The 16,571-nt window shown below is 45.7% G+C and overlaps 1 protein-coding gene across 3 annotated transcripts in view; it reads right to left on the reverse strand.

Annotated features, from left to right (window-relative positions):
- Positions 1-5,590, reverse strand: part of LOC125688630 (pleckstrin homology domain interacting protein) — a 99,939-nt gene extending 94,349 nt beyond the window's left edge. For all 3 annotated transcript variants that reach the window (XM_048934848.1, XM_048934849.1, XM_048934847.1), the window contains exons 1-4: positions 5,420-5,590; positions 5,272-5,330; positions 5,066-5,095; positions 4,910-4,969 (exon numbers count right to left, since the gene is read on the reverse strand). In XM_048934848.1, coding sequence (XP_048790805.1) covers positions 4,910-4,969; positions 5,066-5,095; positions 5,272-5,330; positions 5,420-5,465 — 195 coding nt within the window. In that variant the 5' untranslated portion in view covers positions 5,466-5,590. The remainder of the gene's footprint in view (positions 1-4,909; positions 4,970-5,065; positions 5,096-5,271; positions 5,331-5,419) is intronic.
- Between the last annotated feature and the right edge of the window lie 10,981 nt (positions 5,591-16,571).

Genomic DNA, 16,571 nt, shown 5'->3' on the forward strand with positions numbered 1-16,571 from the left:
GACCTTGATGAAAAACTACCCACTCCAAGAAGATACGTCTTTTCCAACCTTAATGATTCTATGGCTCTATGAAAAGATACGACCTGTTATTCAACTATTTTGTGCTTTTAATAGGTGAGGTCTGAGCAGATAAAAATCCCCAAGCCTCGGCAGACAAACAGGCTGCTGCAGGTTTGCAACTCACTGCACAGTAAGTTAAGAACAACAGTAGCAGCATTTTCAGCTTGGTGGACCACTCAGCTGTGTGTGTTACTCTGGGCTTGCATGTAAACTGTACTCAACTCACTGCATATGTTTTGTTTTGTTTTTTTTTCCTTTTAAAAAATAATAATTTTGAAGCGTGCCTTATGAAAAATAAGGGAATTTAAAAATTTTTTAAATTAAGACAAAGGGAAGGTACACTTGGGAATTTTAACAGTCCTCCTGGATCCATCTTTCAACACCTCAGTCTCAGTCCAAAGGAACAAGTGCAGAACAGCTCACTTTGCCATGCAGTGGTTTGGTCCTTAGCTGTGGGAGCAATGTACACAACAGCAATGCTCCTCTTTTGGAGCTAAAAGTCATGTCAGTTTACCTATGTCCAATAGCAGCAGTGAAAATGAATCCCAAATCCTTGCCAGGGACCACACTCACCTCACAGGTTTTCTTACCATCACTTATATGCCTTCCAGATCACCTTCCAAAATACCAAGACCTTCATCAAAATACTGTTAATAACTAGAACAAGGTGATGGTGCAGCTGTCGGATTCAGTGCCAGTTTTCCCTCTCCTCCCTGTTTCTCGAATACCTTTACAGCACAGGATTCCCTGAAGAAATGAATCACTTAGTGCTTGGTTACTTATTAAGAAACCAATTACTAAACAGCAACCATACTGCTGCCTGAAACGCTCTGCTGTGTCACAAACAATGAAGGTCAGTGTCAGTGTACAGTGCCAGTGTCCCAGTCCCACCAATCCTCTTTTTCTGTTTACGCTGAGGTGCACGAAGTTACACAGAATGAACACAGAAACGGCCTAAAAATAAATTGTCATTTTCACTTTGAATCACATTTAGCATTTGAGGGCAGGGGAAGAGGAAGTGGCAGATGCTAGCAAAACAGCAGCAAACATTTCTGAGAACAACACAGCACACCGCACTGCCTACGAAACCCATGGCACTGCCATCCTACTGGGTGCGAGTTCTCTGCCATCTCCTTCCTCAACCACCATCGACACAACTGAAATTGTAACTCAACAGAGAAAAAAAACACCACGGTTGTGTGGGTATTTTAAATAAGAATGAAGCTAATGCAGTAGTTCTCATCATACGCACCATGTTTGCACTCTAGAAGACCTAGAACAGCCGTAGGGTAGCTTCACATCATCACAGCACATCCCGAGTCACCTTAAGCTGGCTGAAGCACCCCATCCTTCCCCAGAAGGAGCAGCCCCAGCAGACTCCCAGGCCCTCACCATCTCTCTGACGTTGGTGTCGGGCCCGCGCTGCTGAGCGCAGAGCTTGAGCTGAATCATCCCATAAGCATTCTGGTGCTGCTCATTTTTCAGACAGTTCAGCTCCCTTACCCGACTGACCGCACACTTGGATGGGCGCATAAAGGATGCAGCAGAATTGGACGGCTTTCAGCAACGGCACGCAATTAGATCAGCGACACTCACATGGAACTGGAACATGAAAAAACAACTACCCCGGTGTCAAATGATGCACCGTGGCTTGTTTGTGTGCCGAGGCCCTAATAAAAATGTTTTAAAGCCTATAAACAATTTGCTCCCCCAACTCGGCACCGGTGATCTACTGACTCCTCAATTTTCATCCCCTCTCACGAGAAACCCCCAGTCCTTCAAAATTAAAGGAAAAGCAGCGCTTCGCTCAATTTTCACAACTGATAGAAGAAAACAAAAAACATCCCTACCTGCAGAGTCCTGCCACCATCCTGCTGCTGTGTCACCTGCAAACAGAATCCTAAGGACACAGCTGTCAGAAAGCCTCTGTCCCAACACAAACTGTAATAGCGACCATACAAACACTCAGCTGGCACGCTGAAAGTAACAGCCTACAGCCTCTGAGCAAGAATTGGGCAGCTTCACCCCCAAATGCTGACTGCAGGAAAAAATATAGAACCATCTGAGTTGAAAGAAAGCCACTTCAGAATACAAAACATAGCAGAATGGCTTTTCTGAATTCATGTATTTTCTTGTAGCATTACAAGCCTCCAACAGCATTAGCTTGTAAGGAAACAAAGTTTTCTTTTGCTGACCAAAGAGAAAAATCAAAGTAATTTACAAGGTTAAAATTTTAACAAGTTTAACATCATTTGCATCAATTGAGCTACAGCAATAAAATATTGAAGACTGTGAATTTCAGTCTAATATTAAAAAGTCACATCTAGTAAGATTTCCTAAGTAAATGTTTTCACAAAGGAGACAAAACCAGAAGCATCATCCGTTGAGAAATACACGCTCTGCAAGATCCACATAAATACATCTGTAATAAGTAGCATCAGTTTGCAAATAATAAAACAGGAACTGGGGCTTAAATCCCATCAGCTGTTGCACAGAGCCTTTATGCCCCTCTAGAGCAAAAGGCTTTACAGCACTACATTCAGTGGTATTTCTGATTCTTAGCTTTTCTCGGACCCCTCTGTAGAGTTCAGTGCAAGTTCAGGGTACCCCAGGGTAACATCAACACATGACAAAGACTGCTTCCTTCAGAAACAAGGATCAGCATCTTAAAGGTGGGTATTAAAAAAGAAACAGAGGTTCAAACAAACCAACAGCAGCCTCTCGCTTCAGCTAACGATTCTCAGGTCAGAGACCAACAAGCTTTTGTTTAATGAAACAGGACATCCTGAGAACCACTTCTTTGTATCAAGTGTAACCGACACCCTGCAAATACGCTTTTGCACCTGAAACGTCAAGAGATACAAAGTTCACACAACTTCCACAAGGGAAGCTAAAGCAAACACAAGGAAGGAGAGTATCAAACGCAAAGTAACCAACTTCTTTTTCTCCCCTCTCCCACTCCAAGGTCGGACAGAGCAGAACAGGAAGACTTCCTGATCGGTGCCGAACGCTAGAAGAAAGCTTTCTTAGGAATAAAGGAGCAGGAAAGGAGAAAGGAGCTAGTCACTACCATATCTTCAAACATACATACTCACACTCGAGGCCAAATTGTAAGACGTACACCTGACATCCTTATATACTTACTCTGACTAAATTAGGTATTTACCTACATTCCAGCAAACAAAAAATGCTTCGAAACAAGAGTCCGAATGAACTCATTTCTCCTTATTTCTTAGCCCAACCTTTCAATTTTCTTCCTCACTTTCTCTGTCCACATGTCTCTTACGTGCTGATGATATAAAAGAATCTCAAACCCATCCCACACCAAAGCTGCACCTCCAATCTTTGAAAGATGAAACACCTTATGAGAAAAGTTCATATCAAGTTTACCAAGTCATGTGCGATTGTTACTTGAAATGGATAACATGTTCTTAAAAAAAAAAAAAAATTAATTTTAAAATATTTGTTAACAGTTTAAGAAATCATGCAGAAATATCAACACTTTAAAATTCCTGGTAGAGTTTCTTTATTATCTTTAATCTCAAGAAAATGGGAAAGTATTACCATCCAGGAACACTTTTTCAACAGGACAATTGCTATCAATGTTTTGACACCCACGTGTGTTACAAAGCATTGGCAAACCCACTTCATGGTTTAGAAAAAGAAAACCACAGCACAATATATAAACTGTTCTAAGTGCAGTCAGCGCCCACGATTCATGTTGTGGCATTCACCTACACGTGTCTAGAACAACACACATGTGAGCAGGGCTTATTGGCCGGGATGGGGACTGTTCTCTTCCCTGTGGTGTGAGCTCAAAATCATCCACACTTCAGTGCTGAGCTCAGAGCCACCGCACGCAGCCTGGAGAGAAGCTCTGCTGGGACAGGCAGGCTTCAGCCTCCTAGGTGTATGTCATTTGCAGGTAGAGGATGAATTAGAACGTGGTACAGAAAACAACACGGGCAACAAGTTGCTAACAGGCACGTGTCAGACACCTTAAGTTCAGTTTCTCAACTAGCACAGTTCACAGTGTGCTAGAAAACAGAGATGGATGGATGGATGGGTTCAGGCCCACCATTGCTAGCAAGAATTACACCACTGCAAGGCAGCACCTTTGCTACCACAGACCCTCACCTGTTATGAAAGCACACAGTAAGAAGAAAAAAAAGGATTTAAAACAAAACAAAACAAAAAAACAAGTAACCCAACAGCAAAACAACTTGCATCTGCTCTAAGAACCCGGCAGCTCACCACTGCCGCACACGGCAGGCCCTGCACCTCGGAAACACGGGCACCGCGCACGGAGAGGCCCGGGCCGATCGCCGCCGCGGCTCGGAGCCATTGTGCGTCCGCGCGGTGCCCGCGGGCGCGGGGCGCGCCGCCGCCTGCTGGCGGCACTGCTGGCGACGCTGCTGGCGGCCCCGGCCGCGCGCCTCGCTTGGCCCCGCCCCTCGGCGCGCCCCCGTGACGCGCCGCGCCGCGCTGCGTGCCCGCACGGCGCCTCCGCGCCTCGCGCAGTGCGGCCGCGCGCTGCGCCCCTCGACCGCGTCAGAGCCGTGAGGGGACAGAGGGGCGCGGGGGGATCGGCGCGACAGAAGCGAATGAATGCAGTAATAAAAAAATCTGGAGGGGAAGAAGAAAAAAAAAAAATAATAAGGAAACAACTTCGGAATTTTTTTTTTCAAGTTGCTTTTTTTTTTTTTTTTTTTTTTTTTTCCTCCCCTCCTTCTTTTTGCGGGAAATTCAATTTTTCTCGGACAGGCAGCTCAGGGAGGGGAGAAAAATAAAAGGGAGAAGCAGCGAAGCCCTGCACGCGGCGCGCGGCCGCGGCCCGGCGGTGCCTTACCAGGTTCTGGTAGCTGCGCGGGTGCTCCTTGCCCGTCCAGTCCGTGCGCTTGGGCAGCAGCTGCGGGGGGAGCGGAGATCGTGAGCGGGGCCGGGCCGGGGGCGGGAGGCAGAGGGAGGGGGCGGGGGGGCCGCGGGCGGGGCGGGCCGCGCTTACCTCTTTCTCCGCCACTTCTCGGATCAGGACCTGCGGCAGCAACAAAAGGGGGTCGGGGGACAGGGAAGGGGGAAACAGAGACAAAAATTAGGAAGGAGGACAGAGGGGCGGTGGGCGCGCACCGCTCCCCCCCCCCCTCCTTCTCCTCCTCCTTCCCCGGCCAGGCCCGACGCCATCCACCCGCCCGTCCGCCCGCGCGTCCCTACCTGAGCCGCTTGCTGGCAGGGCCCGTCCTCCAGAAAGCGGGCGATGAGGAAGTAGAGCTCTGCGGGGAGAGGGCAGGGTGAGGGCTGCAGCTCCCGGCCCCGCCGCCCGCCCGCCCGCCCTTTCTTCCCCCTCCCGCCCGGCACTCACCCGCTCGCAGCTCCGCCGTGTGCCTGCCGCCGCCGTCCCCGGACATGGCGAGGGGAAAGCGGGAGGTGCGGGGGGGCCGCGCCCGTCACCGCCGGCTCCGCGGGCAGCGCCTCGGCTCCGGCATTCGCCCCGCGGGCAGCGCGGCGGCGGGAGGAGGAAACAACAACTCGCGGCCGCCCGCAACGCCGCCGCCACCGCCAGCCGCCGCCAGCGCGATCCCTCCGCCCGGAGAAAGAGTCCCTTCCTCCTCCGCTCCGCGCCCCCCGCCTCAGCCCCGCCGCCCGCAGCGCAGCGCCCCTCCCCCCGCGTCCCTGGACGCAGCTGCCGCCGCCCGGTCGGGGAAGGAGGGCGGGCGGCCCGCCGCGCCGACACCGAAGGGAGCGCTTTGACTGGCGGGCCGGTCGGCTCGCGCGGGGAGAAGATGTCGGAGCGGCGGAGGCGGGGCGGGCGGGAAGGCGGCGGGCGGGATGAGGCCGCTTTCTCTGCGCCGAGCGGGCGGGCGGCCGGAGCGCGGAGGGATACGGCGCGCGGCGGTGAGAGGCGGGGCCGCGCGGGCAGCGGGAGCCGGGAAGTGGCCGAGCGGAGTGGCGCAGCGCGGAGCGGAGCGGGCAGGGCGCCCCCGGGCAGCGCGGCCCCGGTGGGGGGCGGGCGGCATCACGACCCTCCTCCTCCTTCTCCCTGCTGCCGCTGCCCGCGGGCTCCCCGCGAGGCGTCGGAGCGCGTAAGTGACGCGGTGCTGCGGTTCCTGGTGCTGCTTTTAGGACAAAAAAAAAAAAATCGCTTTTTAATTTTTTTTTCTTTCTTTCTTTCTTGCTTCTATTTTATTTTATTTTTTTTCCCTAATCGTTGCCCTCCTCGCACAAAAGCGCCGCCAGAGCGATCGTGGCGCCTTGGTTCGCCGCTCGGTAAGGTAACTGCCGGCCGTGCGGAGCCGCCGCGGGGCTGCGGGCTGCGGGCACGCGTGGGCCAAAGCGGGGCGAAAGCGGTACAGATAAATCAAGGCCTGGCCGTGGTCACCCTCTATTTAAAAAGGCTAAATAAATGCAAATGGACGAAGATCATAATCCCAGCCCGGTAAGTAGGGCTGTCGCGAAGCGCAGCCATCCGCGGTGATGGTTTCGCGGCGCGCCGGGCCCGAGCCGCGGCCCTGCCTGCCCGCCTGCCTGCCTCCGTGCCCGGGGCTGCCGGGCCGGCCCAGAGCGCGCTCTGATCGCTGTGTCCGGAGCTGCCCTCGTTTCGTGCGTCTCAAAATGTCCGCGTCTCCCCTTTTGTAACAGTCCCCGTTCTGTCTTTGGGCTCCTCTTTAAATAAACGCTTCGGCCGAATCGAAATGGCAAAATTAGATCTTCCGGCGTCTAATAAAGGCTGATGAAATGAAGTGACTCGAGTCGTTCTTAGCGCTGTACAACGCGTGTGGTAACGTCTCTCGGAGGTGGCTCTCACAACAAAGGGCTGCGTGAATGCTGCGATTAACGTTTTAATTTCCCCTGATGTTTACATATAGGAAAGCAGACTTATGTACAGCATCAACTACGCGACGAGGAAGAGGGGATTTGTAACAGTTAAAAGAGTCTGAAAGCAGATGAAAACTGCTGTGGATATACTGAGCTTGGTCGTTCTGCAGCGGCTCGTAACTTTCCGTGATGTGTTTCAAAATACAGCCACAGAATTGAAATGTTTTGATGCTAAAATAAAGGTTTTGTCTCTGATTTAATATTTTAGAGGGTCTCCCAAAATGGAATCCCAGTCCCTGACTCAGGCCTGACCAACAGCAGTCCTCCAGACGGCACCTAATGAGAGCTCTCACAAACGCACATCCCGCTTCTTCTTACTGATGAGATCTGATTTTTTCCTTGCTTATTTGTGGCTTAACGTGAAGCCCCGCTAGCCACAAGAGAAGATGCAGGGTTGTAGCTGTTTGGTGAGACGTGCTGAGGCCGGTTGTAAGAATTCCTGCAGCAGCAATAAATACTGCATTAATTTGGGGGGGATTAATGGGATTTTTATTTTTTTGCCTGTTGCAGTTCAGTCTTTTTTGCAGTTTTGCTTTTGTTACATGGAGAAAAATACCCCCGACTCTGATTTTTGTGGTCTCAAGTGCTGTGCTTTCAAATAATTCCCCCTCCTTCGTGTGATCTTGTCACCTTGCATTATCCTTATGTACAAATGCATCACTGCTGTTTTATCACTGAGATTTAATGTTTTTTATCAAGACGTTTTCACTCTGAAATATCTCTGTTTAGGGGGAGAAAAAAAAAAAGGAATTCTTTTCTTTCTTTGGGTATAATAATCGTTTGAGTAAAAAATGAAAGTCTCAGATTATTTTAATCTGCTAATTCAGTTGTTTTAACACTGATTGCACTGTGTATTCTTTTTGCAGATACGAAGAGTGTTACAGCATTTTGTGACTTTCAAATGGGAATATTCACATACGTTCACTGCAACAATGTTGTTAAAAGAAAGATTACTAGAATTTGCTGCTAATAAAGCTGAGACATAAAACTCAGTCACTTATGAACTGCCCCAAAGGTTTTTACATTTCCTCTACTTGCTGCCGTGGCCTGTTTTCTTCTTTATTTTTTTTTTATTTTTATTCTCGTTGTTTTCCCCTTCTTCAGTAAGTGTAAATATCCTAATACAGGTATGTCAAGAGCGAATGTCTTTCAATTACTCTTTGCTTTTGGGAAACAAGAATGTAGTATCTTTGATTTCTTCTTTTGTGTTGGGTTTTTTGTTTGTTTGTTTGTTTGTTATTGTTTTTAATTCGTTTTCTTTCCCCATATTAGTTTATCAGTGTAGTTTAATAATGCTGTAACCAGAAAGTGCGCTGATTGCTGGCTGCAGCTCTCGATGTGAAAGGCTTTCTGTTTCTTGTGAAATCTGGGCTTTTCTTTATAGACAAAGGGAAGTATTTACGGTTTGTAAATCGCTAAGCCGGACAATGTAGCTAAATATTTGAAGCACAATATTGGGGGCTGGGGGTTGAGAGCAACATAAAACATTAACTGAGCTTCCTTAGTCGATTTGTTTTGTTTCATTTCTCCTCCTTTCCTCCCCCTCCCCCCATTGGGAATGATCACCACCAGTTGCTCATCTTTTTGTGAGTGTTGGTTCTTACTCTTGAAGCCAACCATTAATTTTTCAAGGGTGAGAAGACAGGGATGTTACTATGGAGCCAGCCAACTTTGTTTTGTTGTTATTGTGTATGTTTTCCACCTGAGAAAGAGCCGACTGTGCCAAAATACAGTGCCTCCGTGAGTAAATGCCTTCTGCACTTTTAAATAATAACCTACAATTTAACAAAATAGCTTCACATCAAAATGGTATTAAATACTCACTTGTTTATGCCTCGTGCCTGAAATGCATCCTTTCTGCATGCCGTATTGGTGACCTGGCTGAGTCCCACTGCAGAGCTCCTTACTGCAGGTGTAGCCGGTATGACCAGCTCATTCCAGGCGCCAAATTCCGAGCCATGTGCTTCAATCCTGCGCCTTCCTCTACATTTTTCAGTGCACCCTTTGGCACAGAATGTAGGTGCCTTCCCGCTCAGCCCCAAATAAGCCACTTCTCCTTTTGTTTTCTTCTCATGATGGTGGAAAGCACCGTAGGATTAGAAATCTATGCTACTCAAAGTACCATCATCATTGGCAAATTCGTGTTTTATAAAAGTATGCAGATCGATTCACCTCTAATATGTTTATTAGTAATCTTCCATAGGCAGAAGAGCTAAAGCCAAGTCATTTATAAAAACGTCGCTGTGGTTTTTTTACGTGACATTTGTGTATAAAAAATAAACAATACGTTATAAATTATACCATCAAGCTTCTCAAGTTAGATCTATCTGCCATTTGTATTTTGACTAGTAAATGAGTCTGATTGAAATTCATTCTCTGCAGCCTGTTGTTACCCAAATACATGTAAATTGCAGCAACTGCGACATTCTTTCAGTTTCATTATTAAATCTCTGAATGGACTCAAAAAAAATCCCTTAGACGGAGAAACTGAGAATCAGACCTATGCAATTCCTACTGAATAAAGGACTTCTACTAGTTTAAGGGTTTTTTTCCTCTTTTTTTTTTTTTTTTTTTTTTTTTTTTAAGTCATTTAGTTTGTCCCCCCCTGTATTTTGTAACAGAGTTTTGATGAAAGTTACCAAATCGGTTTGACAGTACAATTTCCTATGCTGAATACGCTGCCAAACTATTCACACAGTTACAACAAAAAGACTGAACTGTTGTACTGAACTGTTGGCCCTTGGGCTGCTCTTCACTGAGAGTTTAGGATCTTTGCCATCTTTGGTTTCATGCCCATATGACATCTCAAAAGTTTTCTCAGAATTTTAAGGGTTATGGTTCATTCGTTCGTTTGTTTGTTTTTTAAGTGAGACTTCCAAAAAACAAATAGACGGGGTGTATTTTAGAGGAGTCGTACTCAAAAGCAAATGAGGAGGAGGAGGAAGATGTGTTTACACTGTTGCTTTCTATATACTGGCAGTTATTTTCTTAGGTCACTCCTAGAAAACTTTCAAAACCAGTTGCAGTTACTGTGCTTGCTAGTGGTATAGCCGTGGAACTTCCATAAAGCTAATGCAGTGGACTGTTACAGATAAACATCAATGTAATAACTCAACAGATTCTGCCATGCTGTTATCCGATATACGGTCTGATACACTTATAATTACAGGAAAGGCCGAAGGAAAATATTTCAGTGTTTGCAGATATGCACAGTGCAGTTTAGATAAAACCAGAGGAGGCCGTGAGAAACATCTGCCCAGAGAAGAGTGGAAGATCAATGTTAGTAAAATTTTGTGATGTTACATTTAAAATGATCTGTCAGAAGAAGTGAGTCAGTTATGCTCCTCTTGGGCTCCTAAGACAGGCTAAATTTGATATCTGGTCATAAATCTTTTAAGAAGACTGCTCTATTTATTATGTACTCACCGTTGAGAATATGGGATTTTTTTTTCCCTAGAACTCTAACATGAAACTGACGGTACACCTTATGTTGGAATTCTGTGTTGACTCTTTTGCCTTATCCCCAAAGAATCATAGTTCAGAGGTGTATGAGGAAAGCAGTTAGGATCAAGAAAAAGTATTCTGGGCAATAGAATTAAGTACTGAGGAAGTAGAATCAAAAATGTGAAGGAGGCAAGATATAAGATATATTTTGCTTCAGAATCACCAGGGCAGAGATTTTAGCAGTCCGAAGAGCTGACACTTAGAGGTAGGAACACCCTGTGATAGCAGAATGCAGAAGGAAGGGTCATTAGTCTGATCCACCCCAGCATCACTGCGTTGCTGGCGCTGAGGCTTCATCTCTCCCAAGTCTTTCCTTCAAATGTCGTTTGATTTTCATTTAGAGCTGTGACGTGGTTTTGTTTCTATGTTGTAGAAATATCTGCTTTCCCCAAAATAACAGCGATGTAACGTGCGGAGTACCAATATTTGCACTTAGAGTGTAAGACTTCCATGCTGTCAGCATTGAACGGCTTGGTTGGCTGTGCCAACTTGGCACAGTGTGTGTGATCTGTCAGTCATCCACGAAGCACACATCGCTGAGGTCCTGATCCCCACTTACTGCTACACCTTCTGAGAAAATCCTGCGCCGTGGATCCACGTTTCTTAATATTTTGTTCTCTGCTGTGTTCACCTACGTGGGGAAGAATTTGAACTAAACTGGTATTTCCCACACACCCAAGCAGATAAAAATCACACAGCTGCTGTGTGAGGGGCAGGCCGCCATTTTGGTGGGGTCCATGTGGTAAGCATGCTCTGGAAACGCTTTTTGTATCGGGTTTGCAAGTAAGACAAGCAGTTCTGTGGCTTCCAAGTGAGAATGGATAGCTGTGGGGACCTGAATATCCTTTCAGGGATCTACAAGTGATGCTACACTCTCTGCTACAGGCATTCTCACTTGGGGTCAGTGTCTCATGTACAGGTGCTCTTGAAGTGTGCTCTGCAACTTTTACACGCTGCAGCTTTTTGCACGTGTGGGTTTTATTAAAGCTCAGGCTTCTGAGATGAAATAAAAAAGTAATTGAACTTGATCTTTCAGCATCAAGTTTCACTATTCCTAATTGCTTCTCAGCAGGCCCTTGTAAGAAAAGCACTGAATAATACTAAAACGCAATCAACTAATGTAAAGAAACAAGATGTTTTATGATGACTAGACCGAGAACTTAAAGAAATGCACTGGTATTTCTTTTTAACACACTTCTAATTTTGGAGTTCATTACTGCAGCCATGATAGAAATGCATCTATTTAGTCCAGGTATTGCATTTTTGTATGTGTTTGAAAGTGTCTTCAGAGACAAATGAGCGCGTGAGATTCACTGAGCCTCCTGTGTACATACAAATGGTGTTTGAGACACCCTGTTAAATATTCAAATACCACACTGGCATGGCAGCACTTGAGGGGCTGGGACTTTCCAAAATCCTCACCCAGAAATACTGTCTTTTTTGCTGTTTGCATGCCAGGCAGGTTTGGTCTGACAGAACAGCTGGGTCATGCTTTAAGCTTTATTGGTAAGACATTTATTAGAAATGAAAGCTGAGGCTTACACAGTTTGCTTTCTCCTAGATAAAAAAAACATCAGATTCCCACAAGCTGAGAAATAAAAATAGAAAACACAAATTCTCCTGTGTAATCTAACACAATTCATACAAATCAGGGGGGTGGAGAAGAACAAGGTGTGCTGTTCCGCTGAGCTGCGGGAGGAATTGCTCACAGGGAATTGAGGTGACACTGCACATAGCACACTGACTATCAAAGGAAGGATCACTTGGATCCTGTTAATAAAAATTGCATCAGAACCTATATTAACATCTCAGTTTAAAGCTTAAATTTCAGCCCACAGGTAAGTTTCAGAGAATTCTGTTTTGTATAAGCAAAAAAGAGTTGACTAACAACTACCAAAAATCCTTCCTAGAGTGCTAGTGGCCTCTGAGCTTTGGGTTCATTGTATTTATGAGATGAACACGGAACAGAGATGATCAGACAGCCGTGGGTGAACAAGCAGTCAGGGGTAGAACACCAGTGCTATAACAAACTTCAGAGCCAGTGTGAAGCTATTTAAAAAACTGGAAAAAATAAGGTTAAAAGAATTGGACATTCTTTTGGCATGCCGGAAGCAAACTCTGCCAGCCCTGCGTCCTTCAGGTAAATGCCTGAGCTATGAAAGAACTGGTTTATTCCAAAGCTTAGAATCAGAAATTTCAAATCAGAGAGGCTTCGGCTGAGGTTTCAGCCTCAGTGTTTCTGGTTGCTGAAGGTTAAGCACTGCAGCCAGGTCTTAAAGCCCAACATTTTTGTTTCCTTGGATTGCAGGCAACTCACTGACAAATGTGAGCAAAACAGGCAGCTGAGTTCAGTTGCACACACCCAAGTTCTGGTGCTGTTTAAGTTATTACTTATAACTGATTTTCAATGTAGCCCATGTTTAAAAAAAAAAAAAAAAAAAAAAAAAAAAAGAAGCACAAAAAATCCCCAACCAAATCAGTAAAAGGTACTCCTGTATGTGGTCTAATTTAAACCAAACAAAAAACCCACAACACAACTATTATATTCTCATAATGTGGCAGTGCCTCAGCTCTCTTAAGTTCTCAAGTAGTAAAGGAAACAATCCATATTAGCAGTCTGAAGTCCTGCTTCTTTCTTTAGGTCTTTAAATCAAGTAATTTAAACTCAAATAAAATGAGATAAACCTCCAGCTGAAGCGGCCATACTGATTCCTGGCCCACCACTCTCCCGGGGTTTTGTCAGCATGAGTACAGCTTTGAGGCAGGCTGTTGGGGTACTTCCAGCCTGCAGCTCCATTGGCAGCCCCACGTTTTTCCTCTCCCTGCAGGAGAGCCGTTCAGGGGCTGCTGAGTGCCTCCACCAGCATGGGGCTCCACAGGAGGGCAGGGCATGGCATAATCACAGACAGTAACTGTTTGGCTTCCAGTATCAGGTAAGCAGAACTTGCTGCTACTTCCCTCTGCTTTGAATTTTATCAGTGTTAGTAAGCCAAATTGTACCAGCGCTCACACTCTGGGGCTGACTGCCATACTCTGGCCGTGCTCACACTGTTAAAACTCTGACAGCACAGATGCAGCTCTCCTGCTTTGGTGGTTATAGCTTGGACTGAGCTGAGTCCTGAGCCATGGCAGGGATGCCTGCAGAGGAGCTGGGTGCAGCTTGGCCCATGTGGTGAGCAGCTGGGCTGGAGGGCTCCACCCTGGCACCGTTAACTTGCCAGCTCAGTGACAAGGAGACAGACTGAAAGCCAAAGACTGCCACTGTGATTCAATTCTAAAAATCAAAATTGGATTTTAGTGAGATATGTACATAAAAAGTGGAACACATCCAACATCAGTGTTCAGAAGTTCTAGAGGGTGAGTCAAATCCCAGCAAGTCTGTAACGAAACCCCAATGTATCTCAGTATAGTTCACACAGCACATGAATTATCTTATTTTGACCAGTAAATTATGATGAAAGTGTGAAATGCTTAATTGTTGTTAATACAATAAGTACTTGGAGCTTATGATCTTATTTTGCTTTGACATAGTAAAGATACCAATCATTATATGTAACATGTGATATGGTAACTTACATAGCATATGATATACAGCAAAACATTGCTATATCATTGGCACAGATTTGTAAATGCTGGCAAAAACTTGGGGTGCAGGGATCCTAAACTTACGGCATAATGAGTAGAGAGCCTGGAATCACCTGCAGTTTTCTGCTTCTAGTTGACAGAAATCCCATGAATGCTCTGTGTGCAGGGCAGCTGAGGTTCAAACAACTGACCATAAAAGCTTCTCAGGACTACAGTAAAGATCACTGAAGGAAAAATTGATGTGGAAAATGGAAAATTGAAAAATAGAAAGCATACGGCTGTTGAAAAGTTGAAAGAAAACAACGTAACATTAGATGGAGGTAAACATAAATTAAGTCAACAGGGAGATGCACAGCAGGTCTCAAACTTCTGCAGCGTTCCAAACTGCTGACTACCTGCAGTCAGAGGCAGTGAACAGCTGGCTGCAGTCGTTCACAATGAATCTATGAAAGGTGCTTGAGGCACGATGCAAAGGAGAGCTGTGGAGATCAAACACATCGTCAGACCTCAGCAGGAGCAGGAAGGCTCATGCACAAAGAGCACCGACAAGAATTCTTATGTGGGATTTGGATTTGGGACTGCTTGTTACCTAATGAAACCAGGTCTCACAAGCGGGCAAAAATCCAGGCAGCTTTGAGAGAAGTGATAGGTAACAGAGCCCTTCATTCACAGCCCAACAGTGACAGAATATCAAACTGCTGACCACAGAGATGAACTGCTGTAAAGAAGTGTACAATATCAAGTGCATGATTGTCCAATTGCTCCATGGAATCAAAGAGACAGCCAGTGTCTTCCATGTCTGCTGTTACAAAGCAAGGCTATTGTTATTGGTAAGAAATGGAATCAGCCATCGACTTTTCTAAGAATGTGATATTTCTGAGAACGTGGCATTCAGTACTGCAGGCTGCTTTCTGGATACTACTTCATGCGTTTCAGCTGCAGGAACCTAAAGCACCGCCCCATCCTGAAAGGGTAAATCAGGTGATAGAAGACTCCCTGTTAACTGATGCATTCATCAGACAAGGAGCATCACTGTTGCTTTCACTTACCACCTTTTTGAAATGCTGGATTGTTTACCATCAACTGCAACCTCCTGTCTCACCTCCAAAGTTGACACCTGTTGCCACTTGAGCATACAGCAGCGTTCTTGGCACCTCGATGCCAAAACAGATCCCTTATCCTATGTGACCACCACCTTCATGCCAGAAAAAGTCAGTGAGATTTTATCTTCTGTCCTCTTTTCCAGATAAGCTGAACAGTAGAGGATGCAGACTTCCGTTCACATCACAGAAGATTCTCTCCTATTGATTTTAGGAGTCTTTCACTGTGACCACTGTCACCATGAATGCTGTGCTCGGCTGAAGGCTCACATGCTGGCAGTTACAAGTACCAAAGGAAAATCACAGCCCTGTACAGGGAGTTTCTAATGAGCAGAGTAATGAGGTCCTAGAATAGCGTTCCAAATAGAGCCTATGGGGAAAAAAAACCCTAAACATTTAACAATTGAATGTGATACATTTATAAGACTCCATAATATGATATGGAAGTCTTCAAAGCTGAGTTCCAGACTCAGTGTCAGTTTCCTGATAGATTAAACTTCCACATACCCCATTCTCCATGCTGGCAAAGATTCCTCACAGACTGCAAAGGTTCATCAACCAGTAGTTATCCTACAAGTGGAAATTTGGCACTGATGCCCAAGTGATGCTTAATTAGAAAAATACACAGTAGCCCAGAGGGAACCAAAAAGTACACTTAGTAACTGAATTGTTGATACAAGTCTAGTGGGGGTGGGAAAGGTGTAGTGATACTCAGGGCTCGCTTACACATGCAAATAATATTGTCATGTTTCCCTGCTTGATCTGTTCCTAAAAAAATCAGTTTCTCTTGTGTTGCATGAGATCTCTTCCTCCACAACTACAAACCCAGATTGCAGTCACCCTTTTCTTCTCTTGTCATTCATTTTGCAGCTGGTCCCTGCAGGGCATTCACACCTCTCCTCCCCCACCTGCAGCCAGGAGGGCGTTTTCTTGCCACCTGACCCTCGGAGATCCCCAGCTTCTCCCTCCAGGGCACAATAGATGTCCCTGAAGTGACTGTAAATAATGACAAGTTCTCTAGACCCATTGCTCCTTTCTTCTTGTTGGTTAATTCAGGTACTATTTACATGTTCACATCTCTAGGCTTATGAATCCCTTCATCTTCCTGTAAGAGCTCAAATCTTCTTCCATCTTTTTCCATTATAGAAAATTATCAGAAATGAAAAGGGTTTGGTTTAAGACATTAGATCATTGCAATATTGTATTCCGATGCCTCTAAGAAAACCTGTCCTAGAAGACAGCTGTCCTATGTAAGGCAGAAGTTCTTGTTCTAAAACTGTTACTCATGAGGAACCACAGCAGCATTTCTGTTGATTTTGGAAAAGGACGGAAGACCTGGACAAGGTCATTACATCCACACTCTTATCTTGTCCCTTTAAAAGTTTTATCGCTTCACATTCAATTATTCAGTATTAGAGTAAGACTCATGCCAGGCAGCTTAGCACCTGA

Source organism: Lagopus muta, chromosome 2, assembly GCF_023343835.1.
Source record: "Lagopus muta isolate bLagMut1 chromosome 2, bLagMut1 primary, whole genome shotgun sequence".
NCBI lineage: Eukaryota > Metazoa > Chordata > Aves > Galliformes > Phasianidae > Lagopus > Lagopus muta.